The sequence below is a fragment of the Talpa europaea genome, assembly GCF_964194135.1.
Source record: "Talpa europaea genome assembly, chromosome: 15".
Lineage (NCBI taxonomy): Eukaryota > Metazoa > Chordata > Mammalia > Eulipotyphla > Talpidae > Talpa > Talpa europaea.
In genome coordinates this window covers 76055286-76080106 of record NC_140083.1, presented here as the reverse complement: position 1 = coordinate 76080106, position 24821 = coordinate 76055286, and the positions used below count along the sequence as shown (strand labels likewise).

General features: G+C 47.9%; 1 protein-coding gene across 6 annotated transcripts in view; it reads left to right on the top strand.

The window, feature by feature from the left end:
* The window catches only part of MICAL3 (microtubule associated monooxygenase, calponin and LIM domain containing 3), a gene marked incomplete at both ends in the record, with an annotated part of 95746 nt that overhangs the window by 24323 nt on the left and 46602 nt on the right, over positions 1-24821 (top strand). For 2 of the 6 annotated variants that reach the window (XM_084255249.1, XM_084255248.1), the window contains 7 exons: positions 59-157; positions 1868-1924; positions 4663-4770; positions 7206-7313; positions 7950-8136; positions 15762-15850; positions 16867-16954. In XM_084255249.1, coding sequence (XP_084111375.1) covers positions 59-157; positions 1868-1924; positions 4663-4770; positions 7206-7313; positions 7950-8136; positions 15762-15850; positions 16867-16954 — 736 coding nt within the window. Of the gene's footprint in view, positions 1-58; positions 158-1867; positions 1925-4662; positions 4771-7205; positions 7314-7949; positions 8137-15761; positions 15851-16866; positions 17200-24821 lie in introns of those variants that run through there. The other 4 variants (XM_084255251.1, XM_084255250.1, XM_084255253.1 and 1 more) reach the window with 3 other exon arrangements.

Genomic DNA, 24821 nt, shown 5'->3' with positions numbered 1-24821 from the left:
CTTTCACGTGCTACTGTTTCACCAATGTTCTCTTTGTTTGTGTCTGTTGGTGTAAAAGCGACGGGAAAAGCAGCATTCTCGGACCTGCCCCAAAAAAGTGATCACACTCTCTCCTCCCCCTCCTCTGCCTCCCTGTCGGCCGCGTGGCAGACCACAGGTGACCTTCTCTGCATGCCCCTTTGTCCTGCCTGTGTGCCCCCGCCTGCCTGTGCACAGACCCAGCCAGCAGTTCCCCTTCTCAGTGATCGCTGCTTAACCAACGCACCCGGGAGATCGCTTGCAGCAGTCTTTGTCACTGCAGATGAGCAGTCCCGATCGGGCCTCGGGATAGCACGGGGTACGTCCTGAGCCTGTGCAGCTGAGGCCACGTCCTGGGAACACAACTGTGCAGTCGCACAGTAACAGTTAAACTCTTAATTGTCACAGATCCAAAGTCCAGAGGCCCTCGACAGCTACACATTGTTATACACCCCACTTAGAGCGGCCTTTTTTCTCTCACTGCCCAAAGAGAGCATTTTAACACAGTTCAAATGAACTTTCAGAGATTTTTTCATGGCGCGTCAGTATCTGAGTTTAGTCCCGCCACAATCTGAGAGTCCTGCTTTTTACTCCAGTTTCTTCCAGCAGCCCCCCTCCCGGCCATGCCGCATCTTCCAGGCATAGCGTTTGAGATCCACTTGATAGAGACAACAAGCATGCTTTTATATTTAGCATGTGAAAGTGTATTTATAGAATGGCTTTTTGACTTTTGTGGTACATCTCTATAAAATAAAATACTAATGTTAAAGGAAATACTGTTCCTCAATGAAGGTGACTTGTTTAAAAGGTAGCCTCGAGAATCTGACTTTTAACTGCCCAACTTATGTGCTTGGGTCTAAAAACTGAGCCACTGTGGGCTGGGTGACTTCCCTAAGCCTGGCCTCTACCTAAAAGCTAACGAAGGGACATTTACTGTGACCCAGACAGTATTCTTTTCTCAGCCAGTGCTCTCCGAAACCCTGCGAGGCCGGTGCTACACTTGTCTCCATTTTACAGATGAGGATTCTGAGAGTAGGGTAGGGACGCCCAGTAATTTGTGCCTGTTCACATGCAAAGAAACAGGGCCAGGAATTGGATCAGGGTGGTGGGACTCTGGCCCCATGCTGCCTCAGGAGACAGGATGCTCCGGGGCTCTGGATAAAAACAGCTTCATGAGAAGCTTTGGGTCTTCTCCACCAGCAGAAGGCCAAGAGTGAACCCTCACCACTAAGTGTGACAGCAGCGGCCTTCCTGATGCTGCAGCTGCTGAGTTGGTGTCCTTGGGTCAGCAGAAGCAGCGAGCTCCTGGCTCCCAGATTCCCATTCCCTTGTGCACACAGTCCTGTCTGGCTCCTGGAGATACTTCCAGTTTTTGCCCATGTCTTTACTCAATTATTCTTAGCCCCCATGTTCCTATTCAGGGACTGCTCCCCGCCTTGGAGCTTCCTCTGGACTGTTGCGATGGTCACTTCTTCTCACCAGTTTCCATCTCCTGCCTTTCCTCTCCAATGCCTTGTTGTGGAAAGCGTCCCTTTCTAACGTGCCTCTCCCTTTAAACCTGCCACTTGATGCTTCTGATTTGTGCCACTGTGTGAAAGAACTGTTTGTTCCACCTTTGTACTAACCCTAGTTCTTTATTGATCTGACTTTGCTGGAAGCTGGTGGGTCCTGGAGTGATGGGATTTGATGTAAACACAGTTGTGGATGCTTGGCAGGGGGTGGCGGGGTTGGGTTGAGCAGGGGGCAGGGGTTATGTGTTCATATAAACTCTGAACTTTCGGCACTGTCACTTAGTAGGTCCATATAGAGTATTTGGATGGACCTTAAGTTTCTACTTTGTTGCCAACAGACATACAGGGATCTTGGTGCTGACAGCCGTGGCAAGCAGAGTGCCCGCCAGAAGAGGGTAACAGAGCATGAGCTGTGGCTTGGATGCTGAGAGCTGAACCCATGGGACACGCTGAGGGGCGGGGAGGGGGGGTGTCAGAGGAAAGAGGGGATCATCCCCTCTCCCTTGCTTTTTGCACACACCCGTCACCCAGCCAAGAGTCAGGATTCATTTTGCTAAGTGCTGACCCACGTGAATGAATAGCATCCCAGCAGGCTGCCGCCCAGCATTCAAACAAGATGCCCATCCTAAGATCCTGTGTGAAGGGGTCTTAATGACTTTCCCTTTGTCTCTACCTTTCCCATTTCAAGACCGTGCTGCTCCTATCCCCAAAACTCGTGCCAGTGGCGGAATAGCATTAGGTGAGCCAGTACAGCAAAGGAAGGCTCTAGACCCACAGCAGGTGGCATCTGCTTAGCTTTTTTTTTTTAAGATTTATTTATTTATTTATACAAGCACTGGGTACTGTCAGAAGGATGGGAGAGTGAGGGAATTCACCAGAGACAGAGTGGGGAACAGAACAGGCAGACTGATGAAATACACTGCTGAGGGAAGCAGCGGGCGAGACAGGAGAGGTCTGAGTGTCATGTGGGACCCTCGCCGGCGGCCAGGGACCAAACCAGCACTGCAGAGGCTGCAGGCAGCTTCACAGCCCAGTGCTCAACCACTGAGCCACCGGAGGAGGCCCTGCTTAGCCTTTTTGACAGTCAGGAATCTCAAGGTAGAAATGCCAAAGCTTTTACTGGCATGGGGTTTTTTCAAGTGTGAACAGAATGGAGACAATGAAGGTGATGACAGGATGGGGACACAGCAAGAAACTCTCACTAGTGTTTTCTGAAAAGATTGGGGAGAGATCACTGACGCGCTGGTCGTGCTGTGATTTGATGGCTCCCGGCAGACGCCCTTCTGAAGAAACCAGCTTATCTCATGAAACTCTGTGGTATTGTTACCCCGGAGACAAGTCCTGAGTGGGGATAGCACTGCAGCAAGAGGGAAGAATCATCTCAAGTTGTTCATTTTAGATGAGCCTTTTCCTTTTTACCTCCCCTTCTGCTTTTACTTTCGGGAAATGCCATGATGGCCAAGCAGAAAGCTGCTTACTTCTCCACACCTGAGGAGGCTCGTCAGAGTGGGGGCTTCCTCTGTCCTGTCGCCGAACCAGAAGAGGCAGACGGTCTGTGTGTTGCCCGGAGCACCCGTGGACTGTGTGCTGGCTCGGGAGTGGAGGGCAGGACTGGGTGGAAGGTGGATGTCCTCGTCCCTCCTCCAGAGCCTCGCTCAGCTTTGGTTGCTGTGCTGGGGCCTCTTCCCCCCAAGAGCACAGCGTGCCCGGCCTCTTTTTACTTCCTTCCCAGGCTATATTCCTTTCAAAAAGAAAGCCAGGCATTTTCACTGAGCAGACCCATTTTGGGGAAGAAGAGGAGTGGGGAAGTGTGTTCAGTGCAAGGAGAATGTAGCAGAGGAGCTACTAGAAGGCTGGGGCTCTAGTGAAGAGGAGGAAAGGTAGGGTTTTGAGCTCAGGGAGCAATAAGATTTGCTGGGAGCATTATTTTCCAAATGGGCTAGTTTCTAGGTCCTTCAGTGCAGGGCTCCTGTCTGGATACTTTAGAGGGTCGCCTTCTGTTCTCTCCTAGAACTTTCCCCATCCTGCCATCATTCAGGCTCTTCCCCTGCCCCATTAGCACTGGCTGATCTGCCAGCTGGGAGGAGTAGGATGTTGCGACTCTTCTACAGAGGCCTTCCCCATCTCCCCCTGAGATGTTACCGAGCCCACCCCCAGGACTGAGCTGAGGACTAGTGCCTGTAATGCTCCCCACTCCCTGTCATCACCCCTGGAGGCTCTATCACGTGGACTGAAGTAGGAGGTGCAGGGATGAGTCTGGAGCTGGAGGAGCAGAGGACTTCTCATACCATGTAGCTCTCCCCTGCCAGTTCTTCCCCAGCACCTGGTAGGAGACTGCAGCTCTTGCCCACCCCTGCTCGCGGCCACCTTCTCACTCTCTGCGCCCTGGAGAGTTCCTGGCTGTACAAGCCCACCTTGAGGAAGGCCCTGGCTTGCCCGCTTTTGCTCCACATGCTCCACATGTGGCCTGTGGCATGCTCCACATGCTCCACATGTGGCCTGCAGAGGACTTGGGGGCCTGAAGTCCTTTCTCTGGGCCACTGCTGGAATCCCACCAGCAGAGCATTTTTGAGCACTAGTCACATAAGCAGGAGAGGCCTCACTTGTCGCTTTCTGTAGCTGGAGTGAGTTGCACTGCACATTTGTGTCTCTGTTGTCCACTGTTTGTAAGGCTGATGCAGTCATGAGCTGATGATGGAATCTGCCGTGAGTTGAATTTGCCTGGGAGAAATCCCACATCAGGCCAGTGAGGGCTCCACGGGGCACAGAGCACGTCCCTAAGCAGACAGCACCTCCGCCCTCTGTGTCTCCCTGCTGGCGGCATCACCTGCTTGGGGTCGATGGATTCCCAGGCTAGAGAAGACCAGGCTTTCAAAGGTGCCCTCGTGCACCCTGCCATATTCCAGGGCGGGCTTCCTCCCATGCTTGAGAGAAGGGCAAGCTAAAAGGAGACCGAAGCCTTCAGTGAGCCACCTGTGCTTCTGGAACTGCGAGTATTTCTTGACTTCATTTGTTATTTAGATCAGGGTCTAGAGCTAAAGGGTCTACAACCATCAGACTCCTTACATGTGGGGTGTGTAACTTTTAATTTAACATTTCCTTTGAATTTTTTTCTCCATCTTGTATTTTATAGCCAGAGCCTGAACCTTCTCGTCGATTTTTTGTCGACCAGTGGGAGCTTTCTCTTAGTCTCCGCTCCTCCAACCGCCCTGCCTCTCCCTCCTCTGACTCCCTCCGACAGGTAGCACCGCCTGGGACGTGCAAGCTGTTTCCTCTCGGCCTCTACTCACTTCACCTCCACCTGCCATCTGCCCCAATAGAGTTTGCAGAACTCTTACCTTTGGCCTGTCCTGTGTGGAGCTCCAGTTGTGTGTGTGTGTTTGTGCGCGTGTGTGTGTGCATGCACATGTGGTGTTACACGCTGTGTCTGTTTTGCACGTGAGGTCTGTACCTAAGTCAAAGAAGCTGGGGGCTTTCATGGAGCCACATTCTGGCAGAGTAAATCCTTTGTATTTCACCTCCCAAATAACAATAAACATTTTCAGTCATTAGCATTTTAAACTCCAAATGTCTCCATATTAATATGTTAAAAAAAAAAAAAAAAAACAGAAGCCACATGTAACCGAGCCCCTTGAAAGAGATGGTGAATATGTGGAGTCCTGGGGGCCTCCTGACTGTGATCATTTAAGAAACAATCCTGGCTATTCCTACCGTGGAACTGAACCAGCTGTCGAGTCCTTTCTTTATGGAGAAATTGGAGGGTCTTTGGCCCTTTTATTTGTTTTCTGCCCTTGCATAGTATCAGGTTGCAGTCCGTGTGTGGAAGCCTGTGTGTGGTGTGCAGTAGTGTAAGTCCTGCAATTGCTACATTGCCACTGTTTCTTAAGAGTGGGGCAGAGAAGCTATCTGCTTTTCATGCCAGGAACAAATACAACTTGAGTCTCCAGCTCTTGGGGGGAATATACTTGTCAGTGCTGTCACAGTGCTGAGAACTGAATGTGGCGAATGCCTGCACACACTGGCAGCCCCAGGCCGAGGGTGCCATTTTCTAGTTTAGAGACAGGTCCTGGCTGAGCAGTGCGGACCCAGGCCTCACTCAGGACCCCAGCCTCATGTTTGACATCTGGTTCACGCTCTCACTTGTCTGCTGCTGAATGAAAGGAGTGCAGGGCTCTGCTCCCACGGTGTCTACCCATTTGAGGTTCCTTTGTTATCCCCAATCTAGAGAAAGTTTGCATCTGAGAAACACTGGGTTTTCTCAGCCACTGATGGGTATAAGCTGTGGAGTTATACCCACAGCTTTTGGCACCATTTTAAATGGCAAATGGCACCATTTTAAACTGAGAAATAGCCACTCCTCAGTTCCAGTTGAACCTCCAAAAATTGTCTTCTCACCCTGTGCTTCTATCAATCTCATGTTCACATAGCTGGTTTCTCCCTACCGCACCTCCCTGGTTTGACCCTGTGCAGCCCAGGGCACGCCATGCCCAGGGCAGGGATTCTTGAACGTGGGGCTGTGTGTATTTGTCCATTCAAACCACTTCGCGACAGGTTGCTGCATCCCAGCACAGCTGCTCCTGGTGTATTTCTGGGTCAGAATTAGAGACTTGGCTCCTCAAACTTGATGGGGAGCCCCTTAACTCTTATGGTTTGTGAGAGAAGTGTCACAAGCCCCCGGTGCGATGGCCAGTGCACGTGGAAGGTGAGGGGCACGTGGAGTCTGTTGAGCGTCACAGGCCTCATTGACCTCATTCCCTGGGGATGAGGCTGCCTAGCAGGAATGTCTGTGACTGAACTTAGGTGGTTTCCTCCTATTATTATTTCTTCAGCATTGCTAGAAAGAAAATTGAGTCGGTTAGATTATTTTCTTTTATCTTTTGAACCTATAAAAAATAATCCCACCTGGGCTAGAAACTCACTCTGACTTCCTAGGACAAAATGAGCAGCTTGTCTGATCACTGCAGCTGTTAACCTTCCGCAACTTTAAAATGTCCAACTCAGTCTAGAAGGCGCTGGCCTGGGAGCCGGCATAGAACAGAGACCATGACTGGGAGCACAGACGCTTGCAGGCAAAACCTGAAAATAGTGGAGACATATGACAGTGCTTGTCAGCAAAGTATTAACAAGGAGGAAGTTACCACACGTTAATACTAGGCTGTTGGCATCTGTTACCCAAGTGGAGAGTCAGCGTTCGTAGGAACGAGCTTGGTGTCTTTCTCTACATGAGGAAATAACTTCCCAGCCCTCTCCCAGACCCTTGAAACACGCTGTCAGTCTAGGCACCTGTTGCCTGGACGGGAGTTGTTCCTCTTGAATTCCCTGTATATAATTTGAGGCTCTAGGATATTGACACTTCCTACTTTCTTGGGGATCTGCCCCATCCTATCACCCCTCCTACCCATTCTTCTGTATATTCCCAGAAGACGTGAAAGGCTGAGCTGTCCTATCCTGGATTTAGTTGTTCCTGCAGCCGTCACCTGCCCCCATGCTGAAACCTGTGTGGACACTGACACCTCTTTTCTCCCTGCTTGTGGGCACCGAGTTGGCATGGTTTGCGCTGCACCTTGTGTTCATTTTATACCTTTCAAATATTTTTTTCCCTGTCTTCTCAATTTATTAATTTTTTCCCTTCTCATTTCCCTTCATTCTGGTCATTTTATAATCTCCAACCAATAGAAGTATATAAAGATGTACACGGGCGGAGTGAGCTCATTGGCTGAGCAGATAGCCAATCAGCTTCAAAGGAAGGAACAGCCCAAAACCCTTCTAGACAAGAAGGAACTGGTAAGAGGATGCTGAGGGCACTGTCTGTCTAGCTATAACCCAGCTGTGGTAAACAAACCTGGTTTGTTCGAAGTAGCGATTAACATATACGGCCAAGATATGCCACGGGGTAATGCTTTTGAGGTTGTCTGAATTTTGAGAACTGGGTATTTAGGGCTCTAGAAGTTGTCAGATGTTATGTGGAAAAAACATGCCATATCTCTAAAAATGATCCCTGTAAAGTTCACTTAGGAACGCTTGAACGCCGAATGCAGCTAGTTTTATTTCAGGGGGAGGGGGCGTTTGTTTATTTTCCTTTGTTGTTGTAATATATATTTTCATGCCACACTCAAAACAAAATTCTGTCAAAAGCATTTGGTCTGATTGTTTTGAAACTCTGTAAATGAACTTGGATTTCCTGCTGGGGACTGATGGATACGAACTCAGGAGCCCCTTGGGCCGGGCCCGCGGGGGCACATGCGACCTGGCCCAGGCACGGTCCGCTCTGCTCTTTCTGGAGAGCGGATAGCTTGGCGCACCCTCCCGGTGTGTCTGGAGCACCCTTGTTTGGTGGGGGCCGCTCCACTTAGGAGCAGGGTCTCTCACCCCCTGGAGGTGAGCCAAGAGCTGGCCTGACCCGCTCCCCTTCCCTCACAGGGCTCCATAAAGAAGGAGTTCCCGCAAAACCTGGGCGGCAGCGACACCTGCTACTTCTGCCAGAAGCGGGTCTACGTGATGGAGAGACTGAGCGCCGAGGGCAAGTTCTTCCACCGGAGCTGCTTCAAGTGCGAGTACTGCGCCACCACCCTGCGCCTCTCAGCCTACGCCTATGACATTGAGGATGGTGAGTGGCAGCCCAGGCCTTGGGGAACCTGCACAAAAATACTTGTGCATCAAGTGGTTGGCCCTTGAGGGATCTTCTTTCCAAGTAGACCTCATGGTGAAAGGCTACCTGAAGTAACCTAAGCATTAGGACAGTTAAGACACAGAGGTGAGCCATGTCTGCCAACCCCGATCCTTGGGGATCAAAGACCTTATCCAGAGAGCATGTGTATCGGGACAGTGGAACAGAAAATCTGATACCTAACAAGAGGGCCAGGTGCCAGAGTGGCAAGAGTTGACCTTTCTCAGTTTACCTCTTTGGCTCTAACAGAGCTGTTGCTTTCCTGTTGCTTCTAACAGAGCTGCCTATTTAGTCAGTCAGGAGAGCCTGGCTGACTGAAGTGACCAGTACTAATCCATGGTGTCCCTCACCTATGTTACCTCACCTCACAGTCAGGCAACCGCCTATCAGTGTAATAACGGAATTAGCGCCTCCCCTACGAGGACTGACCCTCTTCGTCTATGAACATAGAGTGCCTTAACATCTGCAGGAATGGCTGTAGGAATCGTCAGTGTCTTAGTTGACTTTGTAAGTTAACCTTCGAGAGTCTTCGGATGGTAGGCCTGGCGTGCTGGCCTGCCTCTGTCAGACTTTGCTCTCTGTTTACCTCATTCACTATCTTCTGCCTAGCAAGGTTTTTCCAGCCTAAAAACAGTAGTTGCCACAAGAGGCCAGGGTGTGACCACCACAGTAAGTTAGGTTCTGGTCCTGTGCTGTGGACTCTCAAATCATTCAAGAGATGCTGATGCTGGAGAGGGGTGACAGCAGCGGGCACAACTCATACACCTTTCAGAAGAGCCTGCAAACCAGGGGCATAGGACTTAGTTTTGATGTGCAGGCACCAATCTTAGGCAAGAAATGTGATTTTCTGGGCATGTGATTACCCCTTCTATAAAGTCAAGACAAAGACTTAACCACCTGAACTCCTGCTTCCCTGCCTCATCCGTTCCACCTTCCGTCAGCTTCCACGGAGCAACCAGGGAGCTTAAATAGATGTAAATCAGATCTCATCCGTCTTCTGCTTTGTACCGTGATTACTCTCTGCAGTGTATGTAGAATCTGCAATCTTTTTCCTAGACCAAGTTTTGCAAGTCTTCCCCAGCCTCATCTCTGGCCTCTTCACTGTCCATTGCCCCCTAGCTCTCTGCACACCTGCCCTAGTTCTCTTGTTCATTCCATCAGCACGATTAGGCCAATGTTACCTAAGGCCTTCACACTAGCTGTCTCCTCCTGGGAGGCACTTCCCTAGTCTTCACAGTCATTCACATTCCCAAGTACACATCCCTCCTGAGGGGCCTTCACCAAGCTGCCCTACGGTGCTGTTACTTCCATGCACATGGCCTGCTCCATTGATCAGAGACTGTCTCCTCGACCTGGAGGACTCTCAGTGGTTGGATTAGTATACTGAGAGTTGTACCGTGGCACACAGTAAGCTGCTGAATGAATGAATAAATGATCCAGTTTACCTTTGGCTTGCCTCTTAGCTATCTGTGTCCTCCAGTTCCCCTTTCCTGTCCCTCCCATATTTAATTATTAAGATTCCTTAATTTATTTATCTAAAATCAGTAACTTGACTGAATCACCCATAGTTTATAGCCATTTCATAACATTAGTATAGCTGTGTTATTAATTAAGGCAGAATTAGCCCCTTGGGTAGGGGCTAAAAGTACTGAATCTGGAGTCAAATATCCTAGGTTCAAATCCTTTCTGAGAGTTACTGAGTATGGGACATGTTGACAAGACTGCTTAGCCTCTCTGTGCCTCAACTGGATAGAGATGAATAGACAACAGCAGTCCCTACCTCATAAGGTAGTTTTGACATTTAAATGATAGAATTCAATGATGATCGATCAATAGACATAAAGCAGTGTCTGTAGTATTTGGCACACAGTAAATGCTAGGTAAAAATTGAGCTTTTTTGTTACTGATCTACAATGTAAAAATAAAAGGTGCTATCAAGTTGAGTTTGAAAGGCATATGAAGAGAAACATTAATTGAACACCTACAGCATTTGGAATGTGATATATCATTCACTTATCTCACCCTTTCAGATGAGTGATAGCTCCAAATTCCACATGAAGAAACATGTTCCAAGAGGCTAAATAGTTCAAATACCTATTGAGTGGGTGAGTCAGTATTTAAACAGAGAGCTGACCTCACTGCTTAGGTTCCTTCCATCGTGTTGTCTGACTCCCTTGGAATTTTCTTGAAAATTACCTCTTAGTTAGGCTCGTGGAATTGTTTCTGAAACCTAAGCCTATTTCTCTGATTAATTTAGGGTACCATAGCAGAGGGCAAGGAGGAACACCTAGTAAGTTACCTGTTGAGTTGTATTTTTGAATCTAGGATTCTGTTTTGGTAGAAAAGGCACATTTATAGGGAAAAAGTAGAAGAGAGCAAAGTAACTATAACTGACTGTAGTTTTCTGATCCTATAATAAGTAATAGAAAGCAGATTAAAGTTTAAACATTAGACTTACTTTTTCCTTCCAGATAACTGTCTCAGAGAAAGGTTGGTCTTTCTCTTTCACAATCCATCATAATCCCCTGGAGTGTCTCTGGTTAGCCTAACTTAGTCACATGCCGCCTCCTAGAATATCATATTGTGGGGTGGGCTGCTGGTGGGGCAATGGTGTATTCTGATTGAACATTTTGGGTCATATATTCACTTCAGAGGTGAGTAAATATATGGTAGGGTAGCTCCATCAGAATCACATGGCTGTGGGAGAATTATCCATCATGGCCAAGTGGAATTTATTCCAAGGATGTAGCTTGGTTTAAAGATACAAATCAATCAGTGTCATTCACCACGTCATCAACATAAAGAAAGATAAAAATCTTATGTCATTTCAGTAGATACTGAAAAAACATTCAATAAGATCCAATACCCATTTATGATTAAAAACTCAATAAAATAGGAAAAAAGGAACTTATCTCAACATAATAAAGACCATATATGACAAATGCACAGCTAATATCATTCTCAGCAGTAAAAAAATTAAAGCATTTCCCCAAAGATCAAGAACAAGACAAAGATGTCCACTCTCATCATTGCTGTTCAACATAGCACTGGAAGTCTTTCCCAGAGCAGTTGGACAAGAAAAACACATAAAAAGACTCCAAATTGGAAAAGAAAAAAAGTGAAACCGACACTATTTGCAGATGGCATAATATACATAGAAAATCCAAAAGATGCTACCCTCCCCCAAATAAATTGTAGAAATAATAAATGAATACAGTAAAGTGGCAGGATACAAAATCAATGCACAAAAATCTCTTGTGTCTCTACATGCAAACAATGAATGCGAAGATTTAAGAAAACTACCCCAGGGCCTCCCCAGTGGTACAGCGGTTGAGCGCTGGGCTGTGAAGCTGCCCGCAACCTATGCAGTGCGGGTTCGATCCCCGGCCGCCAGTGAGGGACCCACATGGCGCACAGACCTCTCCTGCCGCCCGCTGCTCCCCTCAGCAATGTACTTCAGTCCTTCTGCCTGTTCTGCTCCCCGCTCTGGCTCTGGTGGATTCTCTCACTCTCCCACGCTTCTGACTGTACCCAGTGCTTGTATAAATAAATAAATAAATCTTTTTTAAAAATAGAAAAAGAAAGAAAACTACCCCATTTGCAATCATACCAAAAAAGCATCATGAAATAGTTGGGAATAAATTTCATAAAGTGCTGAAGGACTAAAAACTATAAGACACTGTCAAAGAAAATAAAAGCAGACACAAAGAAATTGAAAAATGCTACATTTTCATGGTTTGGAAGAATTATCATTGTAAAAATGGCCATATTACCCAAAGCAGTTTATACATTCAATGCAATGCCTGTCAGAATCACAATAACATTTTTTGAGGATATAGAACAAACAATTGTAAAATTTGTTGAAATATTATAGAATGGAAAGCTCAGAAATAAAGCCACATAAATATGGATAGTTAATCTTTAATGGATGAGCCATGGCCACACAATGGATAAGGGAAGCTTCTTTAACAAATGGTATTGGGAAACCTGGACAACCACATGCAGAAGAAAAATGAAACTAGATCATTTCTAGACTCCATACACAAAAAGTAATCCAAAACGGGCCTCCCGGTGGCGCAAGGGTTAAGACGCAACCTACGAAGCTATACGCAGCCGCTGCAGAACGAATTCCATCCCAGGCCAGGGAGGTGACCTGCTTGGAGCAGCAGACCTCTCTTGCCTCGCCCGCTGCTCCCCTCAGCAGTGTACTTCAGTCAGTTTGCCTGTTCTGATCCCCACTCCGTCTCTGGTGAATCCTCTCACCCGCTGCACCTCTGGCCTGTACCCCAGCTCTTGTGTGCATAAATAAATAAATCTTTAAAAAAAAATTAATCCAAAACAGATTAAAGACTTGGATATAAGATCTGACACCATACAATACACAGAAGAATACAGGTGTACACTGCTGGATATCAACTGCTGAGATTATTTGGATACATAACTACAGTGTCACAAGAAACAACAGCAAAAATAAATAAATCGAACTACATCAAACTAAAAACTTTTGTACCATGAAAGAAACCACCACAAAACCCAAAAAGGTTATGAACAGGGAGAAGATATTTGCACATCATATGCCTGACAAGGAATTTACTTCCAAAATATATGAAGAATCCATATAACTCAACAGATAACCCAAAACAAAAAAAAAAACAAAAAAAAAATGAAAAAGGCAGAAAACCAAAGTGGACGTTTTTCTAAAGAAAGGATTCAGGTGACTCACAGGCCTATGAAGTAGTCTTCAATATCATTTGTTACAAGAGAAATGGCAAATCAAAACGATGATGAAGTAATCCCTCATCCCTGTGAGAATGGCCTGTTTCAAAAAAAGACTGCAAAATGTGTTGGCAGGGATGTGAAGAAAAAGGCTCACTCACCCACTGTTACATCCTGCAGCCTCTATGGAAAGTGGTGTGGAGATTCTTTTTTAAAAAATAAAAATGGAAATACTGTGTGATTGAGCAATACATTTCTAGGTATTTGCCCGAAGAATATAAAAGCACAAATACAAAAGATTCTGCACTCTGTTCCTAACAGCATTATTCACCAAAGCCAAGCCATGGAACCAACCTGCATACCCAGCGGCAAATGACTACTTGAATGCTAGTTAAAAAAGATGAAATAATGCCTTTTGGAACAAAGCGGATGGATCTTGAGGTGATGAGGTTAAGTGAAAAATTAGGAAGTGAAAGATAGTTACTGGATGGTTTCACTCGCTTGCAGAATATAAACAACCAAAAAACACAAACTACCAAAACACAAGAAAAATAATTCTTAGAATCTGTGAAAAGTATACTGGTTACCAGAGGGGGTTGGGTGGAGGGAGCTTTGGTGAGGGTGAGTGATATTCGTGCTCAAATGCAGGTGTGTGTGAAGTTGTACTACCAGAATTAACATTGTCGTAGAAATGATTGGCAGGTCAATACAATTTGAAAAAACCATAACATACAAATCTCACCAAAGTAAAATGTCTTTATACTCTCTGACCAGTGTCTCCCCATTTCTTCCATCCTATACCCCCTGGAAACCACCATTCCCCTCTGGTTTTCTGAGTTGTAGATTCCACATGTAAGGGAGACTCTGTTTTCCTCTGTCTTATTTCCCTTAGCTCTTGCCTGTGAATGGCAAGATTTCCTTCTTTCTCGTGGCTACATAATATTCCATCATATATAGAACATATGAAGTATGTAAGATGTTTTTATATAAAATATTTACACATACTGTCTTTCTCCATTTATCTTTGATGGGGCAATGAAGTTGTTTCTATACTTTGGCTTCTGTGAATAATGCTGCAGTGAACATGGGTGTGCAGATGTCTCTATGAAATCTTAATTTTAACTTCTTTGCATGTAGTACAGAAGTGGGGTTGGTAGATCATAGTTTTAATTTTTTGAGGCTCCTCCATACTACCCATATTGCCTACACCAAATTGCATTTCCACCAGAAGTATACTAGGGTTCCTGTTTCCATCCTCACCGCCATTTAATAGATGACCACCACCTTATTATCTCTTGTCTTGTGAAGGTAGCCTCCTAAGTGCTGTGAGGTGCTAACTCTGTGGTTTTGATTTGCATTTCCCCGATAGTTGTGTTAAGAAGCTATTGTCTTTGGTTGTTCTTCTTTGAAAACTGTCTATTTACCTCTGCTTATTTGGAGCTTGGATTGGCTGCTTTGTTGATATTGAGTTGTAGACCTGGACCCATTAACTCAGCTGTTCAAGGGTCAACTGTGTAATTTTCACAGTCATCATTTGTGATCCTTTTTGTTTCTGTGGTTTCAGTTGTAATGTCTCCTCTTTCATTTCATTTATTTAAGTCTTTTTTAAAATATTTTTATTTATTTTTGCTTAGAAGAACTGAGGTGTAGGCCAGAGGTATGAGAGGGTAAGAGATTCACCAGAGACAGTAGGAAGCAGAACAGGTGGATCTACTGAAATACACTGCTGAGAGGAGCAGCGAACGAGGCAGGAGAGGTCTGCCGCACCATGTGGGTAGCTCCATGGCCGGGGATGGAACTCAGGCTCTGTTTTTCTGAGTTAGTCTAGCTAAAAGTTTGTGAATTTTGCTTACTTTTCAAAAGCTGGGCTCTTAGTTTCATTAATGTTTCCTATTGTTTTGTTTTTCTGAGTAGGTCCTCTTGTTTTAACTTTGAGAACAGGAAAGCTCATTTGCCAAAGGAGCACTCTTTACAAACAGGAGTGATAAAATGGGGTTCCTCCTATTGCAACAGTTTCTATAGAGGGGCCTATCATTAATTCTTAAAGACCTCGGCTCTTCAAGTGGGAGTCAAGAAGAGTTGGGGGCCATGACCTCCTGTGAGTCCCACTGCCAGTGTCATGGGAAAAACCCATCGGTGTGTTTTAAACATTTGAACACACCCCCGGCAGGAAATACATGTTACATCAGGACGCAGCAAACAGATGGAGACGCAGCTGAGGTCTGTGAGAAATCATACTTAACTCTAGTGACGCCACAACGTTCTCTAATGCTTTATATTCTGTTCATTCTGGTCCTACTTAGTCCACGGCTGAACTTTTTGGATTCATTTTGTGTTGTTTTTAATACTGATCCTGACCCACTCAGGGGTCATGAGCTGCTGATTGACCAGCGCTGGCTTGTGATTGGGACGTGAAGGGGGTCCCATTGAGGTTAACGCTCTGCAGCCTTCCCGCCTCCACCCCACTGCAGTCATTCTCGGTTTCCCCAGAAATGCTACTCCCAGCTTTTCATGTGACCATGTCTTTGTTCACTACACACTGCCACTTTGTTTGCTGGCCCTGCCATGCAAGCCTCACATCTTTACTCAGGACACTGATTGGGTGATGGCTCAATGGTCCTCACATACCCAAAAGGAAACCCCTCCCTTCAGGCAAAGGGGAGAGGCGGGTGGGATCAAAATTTATAGGGAGGGACTAGACCTTCTAGACCAGAAACCCAGGCCTGGGGAAGGCTGGAACAGTGGCGATGGCGCCCGGTGGCGAGAGGAGACAGACAGGAGTGTCCTGAGGCCTGGGAGTCAGGTTCGGGGTCACAGAGTCTTACTGCTGCGCCTCTTGCTGCCTGCAGGTAAATTCTACTGCAAACCCCACTACTGTTACCGACTCTCCGGCTCTGCACAGAGGAAGAGGCCGGCCATGGCTGCGCTGTCTGGAAAGGTAATGCTGATCCATCTGAGGGTGGGAAAGAAGCAGCAGGCACCATTTCAGTGAGGTGACGGGGCCCAGTGGCCTCTCCTGTGAGTGGAAGGGCTGGGCCTGCTTGTCGTCCCACTTGGGGAGGAAACCAACTTTCCAAGCACCATCTAATCTGCATCCTTCAGGGAATGTCCATGTACCACCTGAGTCCAGTTTGGGTGATGATGGCGGCAGCCCTCCCCTCCCTTCTGCTCATTCTCCAGAAGACACTTCTGCCTTCAGAAATAAACATCTCTCGGAGAAGGACCTGGACTGTAAATAGTCTGCTCTGCCTGCCAGTTCCTTTAACTCTCTTTATCCTGGGAATTACTGATCCCAGAACCTGGTGGGGCTTTTTTTTTTTTTTTAATAGAGGCATGTTTTAATTATTTTGTTTATTTATTTGTTTGTTTATACAAGCACTGGGTACAGTCAGAAGCACGGGAGGGTGAGAGAATTCACCAGAGCCAGAGCGGGGAGCAGAGCAGGCAGAAGGACCGAAGTCCACTGCTGAGGGGAGCAGCGGGCGGCAGGAGAGGTCTGCGCGCCATGTGGGACCCTCCTCCGGTGGCCGGGGAGCAGCCAGGGATCGAACTGGCGCCGCAGAGGCTGCGGGCAGCTTCGCAACCCAGCGCTCAACCGCTGCGCCACCGGGGAAGCCCCTGGTGGGGTTTTTGTTGATATTGTTTTTGTAATGAGAACAGCTGACTCGTCAAGGCAAACCAGGAGCTCCCTTCACTACAAGGTGTCACCTGCCCGAGTGCAGGTGCACTGAGGCTTCCTCGAGAGGCTTCTGCAGGCTGCAGAGGGATTCATGGGGAACGGTGGGAGTTTGACTCCTGGTGGCTTCCTGGTTTTTTTGAAAAAAGATTTCTTGTGTGAGCCCCACAGCCCTGCGCTGACCGGTGAGCGCAGCAGGGGCCAGCCAGGCGCTTGGCCTCCCGAGAGCTGTGTGCTTCGGTGAGAACCATTCTTCCTTTCCTCGCGGACTTTTCTAGGAGGCCAGAGGACCCCTGCAGGATGGCCCCGCCGTGGACACAAATGGACGGGCCAGCACCGTCGCCAGCGCCGCCGAGAGAACTCCAGGTAGCCTCACTTCCTTGTTTGGCTGGGTGGCGCGTCACTCTCTCGGCCTCTGTGACAAGGCCAAGGGGATGAGCCAGCACCTCCAAAGCAACATTTCTTCGATTGGGCATCAAGTGGCCCAAAACCCTCTGGACTCCTTTTTCATGTGCCAACTACTTGCATTCGGAGTCCCCTTTCTCTATGGCCTGTCGGAGGTGCTGGTACAAATCAGAGGGGAGTTTCACTGGCAGACCGTGAGCCAGTAGGGGCGCCCACCACAGGTGCACAGTGTCACCCAAGCTCCAGATACGTCTAGCAAAGCCTCCATATTATTGCCGTCACCCAGGGCCTGCCCACACCTCACAGACACATTGGGGTGGTCAAAACAGGCCCTTCCTAGTTAAGCAGGAATTCAAAACAGGCTGCTTTCAGCGCTGACCTCGATAAGAATGCAGAGTTGTAGGGCCTTCTTGTCATGCTTCATCTTGGACTTTGACAGCATGGGATGGTGATGAGGCCCCGTGACCTGGATCTGTGTTCACCTGAACTTGAAATTCTTGCATCCCATTTAGACGCCACTTAGTGGCCCCATTTAGACACCACTCAGGTGTCTAACTAAGCTGACACTGCTCTTCTCCTTGACTTGTAACCACTGAACAACATGCCCTACTTCGTCTCCCGTGCACTAACCATTTTCTTGTGTGAGGAAGTGAATGGCACGGGGCCTACCTCTAAGAACACGTTTATCCTGGTCTCAGCAGGGCAGAACTGAGACAGGCTGGCGGCCACTGGGCTTTTCATAAAGATCTGTGTTGCTTATTTCCTTAAAATGACCGTTCCCCTCCATGTCAGACCAGCCTCTGAGATGTGTCCACGGTTTCCCAAAATTCTGGGTGGTCCTGATGCCCTTGACAGAACCCCTGATTGTTTGCATCTCAGGGCCACTGTGCAACCGAGAGGTGGAGGCCACACCACCGTGTTTCTGTCTGTCACACATTTCCTCTTGTTCAAAGCAAATAGATCTCAAGCAGCCACTTATAAACTCATGAAAGGTACTGTACAAAAACTAGAGTACCAGCAGAAACTATGCCAGAAACTATGGAGAAGAGGTTGTTAGCGGAATTTCCATAATAGAAAAAGAGAAGAATTATCTGCTTGGCCTTCAAATGAGAAGTTCCCAGAGCTGCTTCTTTCCCTGTGCTTAGGAGCTAGTGAAAGCCTCCTTCTGGGAGAGGGAGAATGCCCAGAGTAGGGAAGAAGTAGTTCCTGGGTGCAGGGGTTTAGAAGCCAAGACCCAGAGAACCCAGCCGAGCCAAGTGAACTCCTCTCTATTGCTGTGCATGCCCTTGTCTTGACCTGGGGCACTGGATGTGTCCTGCAGCTTGGACCCACATTTTATAGCAATGTTTAAGCCATGAGTGACTTTGAAACCTTCCACAGCCTTGAAACCCCCTGTAATCCCTGTTCCTCATGAAATGCTAACAACCCTACCTGTTGGCCCTCTCAGCCCTGAGGGGATGCACCAGCAGAGAAAAATAACCAATGGGACCTAGACAGAGACTCCAGCCTCGAGACAGCTCGAGACCAGGTGAGAACAACACCTTTGTAAGTCTGGGCCATATTCCAGCAGAGATGGATTTTTCAAGAAATCTGGCTATTTAGTAAGACAACTCAAAGCAATCACACTTTCCTCTTGTAGGTATAAAGTATAAAACATTCTTTAAAAAAGAATTAAACCCAGTGACTTTCAGGTCATTCTTGAGCAAGCTGTTTGTTCACTTTCCCATCTGGTTCAATTTGCCACTTACAGCTCCTAAAACCCTGATTCCGGGTTTTTAGGCGTTCTTAAGAATTAAGGGTTCTATAGAAAAGAAGAAAAATATTCTACAAAGCAGGGAGAGAAGATAAGAGATGGCGGTGTGGTTCAAGAACCACCTAGTAGTTCTTGATTCTGAAGGTGACTTGCTCTTAGATCATGAGGACTTGACCCTCTAAGGTGAATGAGACAGGCCTAGGTGTACTCCAGCAGTGCAAGGCCAGAGAGCCTAGGGCCTGAAGCTTCTGGAAATTACAGCTGAGTCTGAACCTACTCCAAAGCACCTCCATCTCCCCCGGGACAGCATCTAATGTTTGTTAGCCTCTGTCAAAAAGGAACAGAATTATGGGCGGTATTTTATAGTTGCCATGAAACAGATTTCTTTTTCTCCATTCGTAAGCATTTCCTCCTTTAAACCTCTAACTAGCCGGTTGTAAGAGACTGGTTAATGAGAATTTCCTTTTGAGAAACTTTGGGGAAAACTCAGGTGTCACAGAGGCCCCGCATGGGTCACAGACAACAGCCACTAAGGCAGCATGGCACATCTCTTCCATTGCATCTAGACAAAACCAAAAGCTGTGAAGGAATGAACTGGATTCCGTGTAGACATAAACTGTCTTCCCAGATGCTCACCCCAGAGGCAGAGCAGACCCTAGCACTGTGCTGGCACTTGACCCTGCGAGGGGGCTCTGCCCCTCCTCTTATTTGTCGTATCTCCCCCTTAGCCACTCTGCTCGGTTCCCCTTATGCCAAGTTTACTGCTGTTGCTCAAATACCCACCACCCCCAAGTTGAAAGAACCTCCCCCAGGCCTGCTGTACCGTGTTGTCTCTCTCTGACCCCTCGCCTGTAACCGCTGCCTCATTTAGTGTCTGCAGGACATTGTTTACAGTATTTTTGTTTGTAATGTGCATTCACTTGAGAAGCCCTGTTTTTCTGTTGTCAAAACTGTAAATGCTTTGTTTCCAAACTTCTTAGACTTACTGCTGCGGATTAGTGGACCTGGCAGACTGTCTTAGTTCCTCCCCTGACTTTAGGAAAAATGCAGAGAACAGGCAGAGAAAGAGAAACCCCAAGTGGAGTTTTTTTCCCTTGGATACAAGACCCTCAGTGTTTCCAATCCTTTTATTTATCGAAAGGAATCCCCAATAATGGGGGGCAGGCACCTGCTCCCCTGGTGTCCCCAGACTCCCCTCTTGTGGTCACATTAGGCTCCATAGTTGGCTGCTGTATGGGCCTTTGAGAAATGCAGGCATTTCCCACAGCAGCTAGGAGAGCCCCACGGTACAAGGAAAGCCCTGCAGTCCTGGGGGTGCTGCCTGTCAGGAGGAAATTAGGAAGACTTCACTGCTTTGAACGCCTCTCCACCCTTTTAGGCATTTCTGGAAAACCTATTAGTAGAGCAAAGAGAATTTTACAATCCAGCATAACTCCCAGCCCTACCCCAAGAATCTAGCTCATGGTGATGTGTGAATAGAGATATATATTTATATAGGTTTAATTTCATATGTACAAGTAGATATTTATATGTTTTGACCTGAATAATAATAATAATATGAAGCTTTTTCTAAAGCTTCTTGTTCCCTGGCTCTGGAAGCCACAGGAACCTTTACATTGGGAACCAGGCCTCTGACCTGCTTAGTGTTCTGGTCAGGATTAGGGGGGAGCAGAACAGCCCAACACACCTATGGAGAGGGGACTTTTGGGGGGTATCTCAGAAAAATGAGCAATAAATACCCAATCAGAAAGTTGATTCAGCGCACACTAAAAAACGGGTTCTGTGCTCTCATAGAATGCCGCAGAGAACCAGACACCCCGGTTTCCTCTGTTTGCATTCAGGCCATGTGCTGGCCTGAATGTCCTCTGCGCCTAGTGGGTCTCTGTAGGACAGGGGACCATTTCTAGCTCCTCCCATAAGGGGCCTCGTTGTGAACTTGAAGTTCTGACCCATAAATTAAGGGGTTCACTTTTCCTGGGCCATTCAGCTTGGGGCAGAGGTGCGGGTGGGGTGAGGGTGGGCTGTGGGACAAGGCAGTTGAGCAAGGGGAGGGATGCTGAGCCAAGGACCGCAGCCCCTGCCACTCTGGCCTTCCCTCGAGTCTTTATTTTTGCCCTTGTTTTTAACCTGTGCTGTTGTTTTTGGTGTGTTTCTGTGTGAGTTTTTTAATTTAATTGTGTAACTTTGTTTTTGCCGTTACTGTGAAACTAAGGTGTTGTGCTTTTATTTTTTTTTTTTAACAAATGTTACCATTCTTATTTAAGAGAATAAATTCCAAACAACCTTCAGGTTTCTGAGTTTTTCTTTCCCTTCCCTTTTTTCTCGCTGGAGGGTGGGACAGAGGCCTCCCGAGAGGGCTCGCAGGCCTGGGGCAGGGCTCTCCCTTCTGCAGTTGGTCAGGGCCAGAGCAGACGTGCTAGAAGGGCAGAGGTGTTTGTACCTAACAGGTAGACTCCCGGGAACAGACGGGCCCTGCTCACGGGGGTTGATGTGGTGGAAGACATTTCGCTCCGTAGCACCTGCAGAGAGAAGGCAGCAAGAGAGATGTCACCTGTGCCCTGCATTGTCAGCCACCGTGAGGGGCCTGCAGGCTAGATGGAGGCATAGAAATTCCACACGAGCCTGTGTCTGCCTCGGGCCTTCCACCTCTGGCTCTGGCTCGAGCAGGCTGCTGTGGGGAACTGTGAGCTTTCTCTCCCTCCTGCCTTTAGTCTCCTAAAGGAGGGACGAGCCTGCCCCCCTCTCATGCCCACTGTAGTGGCACAACCCAGCTTTGGTGCTAAATCGGGCCAACGCAGCACCTTGATGGGGGAGCACCTCTCTGGCTCTATTAACAGAATATTGGGTGTGGTGTCGATCACTAATAAGGCCTTGCTGGCCGCCGCCTCTCTGAAGCCACCCTCCTGGGATGCAGATTGTAGGCTGCCCCACAGAACAGACCCCCGCACATGGAAGGCTGCTCCCCGTGCAGCCCACAGCCCCGCAGGACGCTGTCGCTTGTATCGTTTTAACCTGCGGCTCATGCTGGTTCAGAATTGATCTGAACAGAGATTGAGTGGCGGTTCATTCCATCCACCCCGCTGCTGCCCGAGCCTGTGGTCTGTTGCTCCCCTCTCTCTGAAATAAGCCAGTTTCCTGGTGCCGCTATAAGGCTGGAGCTAAAGAATCAGGGTAGGAGGGGTGCAGCCAGAGACACTCCGTAACTTGGTTATTGGTCAGGATGGAGGGTAGATCTGTGTCTATATAATTTTCAGATTTTAGGGCTTTGCTGCTGTTGTCCCCATAATAGAGGAAGGGAAGAAGAGTGTCCCTGCGTAGACAGTGCCCTAACACTCCTCGCAGCAAGGTGGTGACAGCTGATGTGATTCTGTGCCACGCAGAGCGGACACCCTGGAGAACTTTTTTTCTTTCTGAACTTTCCTGAAATCCATTCTCTTTGCTCAGATCAATTCCCTGGTGAATTTTTTAATTTAGAGGCTCCCCAGGAGGCACCCTGTGGTGTAAACATGGAAGCAGCACAGGCGATGAAAATGGGCCACCCTCTATTTTCATATTGAAAAATAGGGCAGGATGATGGTTGGTGTGACAAGGGTCCCTCCTGACGCATGAAAGGGAAAATGCCCATGTGGGGTGGGGCTCTTAAATACAGCTAAAAAAATTTTCAGGAAGAATGATCCCCAAATTCTGCTCCCTTTCAGAACACTTACAAACTGCAAGACTCCAAAACTCGTCCTTCCCTTGCCACTCAGTGGCAGCCATCAAGTGCCAACAAGTCGATGAGTCACGAAGGGGTGAGGGGGAGGGAAGTGGGATTGGCACTCCCTCGAGGTCAGGCCCGGGGCTGTGTGCTCCTGTCGTCACTGCCCAGAATTTTCAGCTGACTCTATTGGCTGCTGACGCCTCTCTCTTCACAATTGGTCCTTGTGTCTCCTCCACCGATGTTGTTCTGGAGGGAGTAGGCTTTTGCGCAGAAATACCTTCCACACTCCTGGGCGGAGGCGGGGCCGCAGGCAATGCGGCTCCTTCAATTACTTCCAGGTTTCACGAGCCACGTGAACACCAGCTCCCTTGTACTTCCTGTAGGTCAACTTCCACCTAAGTTTGCACCGTTTGGGACCATTTTCTGCACATCTCTGAGACACTTTAATGGGTGTCCATTAAAGAAGGACGATGGGCAAGAGGTTGAGTCACTGCCAGCACCCAAGGCCTAAGTCGAGCTATCCAAACCCCACTCTTCTGCTGTCCTTCCCCTCCCGGCTGTGGAACGTCTACACGGTGACAGCCAGAGCACCTGCAAAATGTGAGGGAAGCTCCCACAACTCACCAAGGCCCCTCATCGGCATAAGGGGGGAGGTTGCGGAATACCTTTCAGCAGAACAGGAGTCCAAAGCCCAATTCTGTTTTGCCATAGAGCAGATTCTCTCGTGACTGTGCTAAGATCAGTTCTAGAAAAATCCTTACGATGGAGGCAGAATTCCTATTGGCTTCTTCTGTTTTCTTTTCTTGGCTCTTCTTACCCAGCTTGTGGTGACCATACCACATGAAACAGCCCCAAGTGGCCCTCTTAGGCGAGTGAGCTCCTTATTCTGTACCTCTGTAAACATCAGGATTATTTCTACTTTATCACTACTATGGGGTAGCATAGCCTGATTTATTTTTGGTCTTTGCCTGGAATTGTAGGTCTTTAGTAATTATTTTATATGAAGTAGCCCTTATCTCCAGAAGAACTCGGGGCCTTACCCTGAGGCCCACCAGTTTTTCTGGAACCCCAGTGCCACCTTCCCTGCACCCTGTACCCTGTGTCCTGAGCCTCTGCCAAAGCCCAAGCCCTGAGAAAGTAAACCAGCTGATGGCTGAGGTAAGACCAGCACTCGTGGCAAGGACCTGAGAGCACCAGAAGAACTCGGGGCCTGTCCACAACATGACAAAACTGGGCTTTCACTAGCCAAGGCCCACGTCAGTGTGTTCGGTTCAGTTCTCATGCTCTTTCAAGGGTAATGAATCCAGGAATACTAGGAAGTGAATTCCAGAGTGGGTAGTACTCCCGGCATTTGTAGGTCGCTTCATCTGAGTTCAGATCTGAAACTAGCCGTGTGCTTGGGGGCCCTCTAGCTGGAGCCTCAATGAAGACAGTTTGTCTCTAAGGAGCCGAATCGTAGTGGTGTTCCTGCGCTGAGCTCAGCCTTGTAGCCAAAAAATAGCTGGTACTGCTTATCATGGGATTATCTGACTTCGTTATTCCAGTTTCCCTGTTTTCTAGAACTAAGTTAGAATCTAGAAAAGCCAGACCAGAGGGGGGAAAAAAAAACAGCTATAAAATTTCCCCCCACACTGTTTTGCCAATAAGAAACTTATTTGAATTCGTAGGTTCTGGGTTGTTTTGTTTTTCTTACAAGTAAAAACTCTACCTCCTAGGGGTTGGTCTGGTGTGAATTACTCTGAACAAGCTGCCTGCCTGCCTTTTAGCGGGGTTCAGTTTTCTTGAGGAATCTGCCCTGGTGGAGGCCCAGGAACACTGGGGCGTGTGCCGGGAACATGGCTCCAGGGCAGCCTGACCTGTGGAAGGTTGCGCAGAGGAGCAGGCAATGGGCCTGGGGTAATAGGGAATGAATGGGCTGTGGGAGATAAGGCAGAGTTTTACTGGCTTTGCTCTGTTGCTGAGAACTGGCAACTATCCTCTTTGCTGCTGAAAATACTGTGCCACAGGGCTATTTTTGCAACCAATGGAGCCCCCTTCTCTTCTAAAGTCTGTTTATCAAAATAAAAAGATAGTGGAGAACTTCAGTGTGCGAACCCCTGTCTTCCCTCCACCCCTCCCCCATGTGGCTCATGCTGCTTAGGTTATCAAAAGCATCCTTGTCCTACTCACGTAGAAAACTGTGTAGGAAGACACTGAGTCAGGACAAAGCAACCTAATAATAGCCAGCATGTGGCACTTGCTAGGTACGAGGTGCTAAGTGCTTTGTAGATCCTCATTTAATCCTCACAACAGTCCGTGAGGATGGGATCATTCTGTAGATAGGAAAACAGACACAGAAGTTAAGCACACTTTGTCCAGGCCACATAACTGACAGA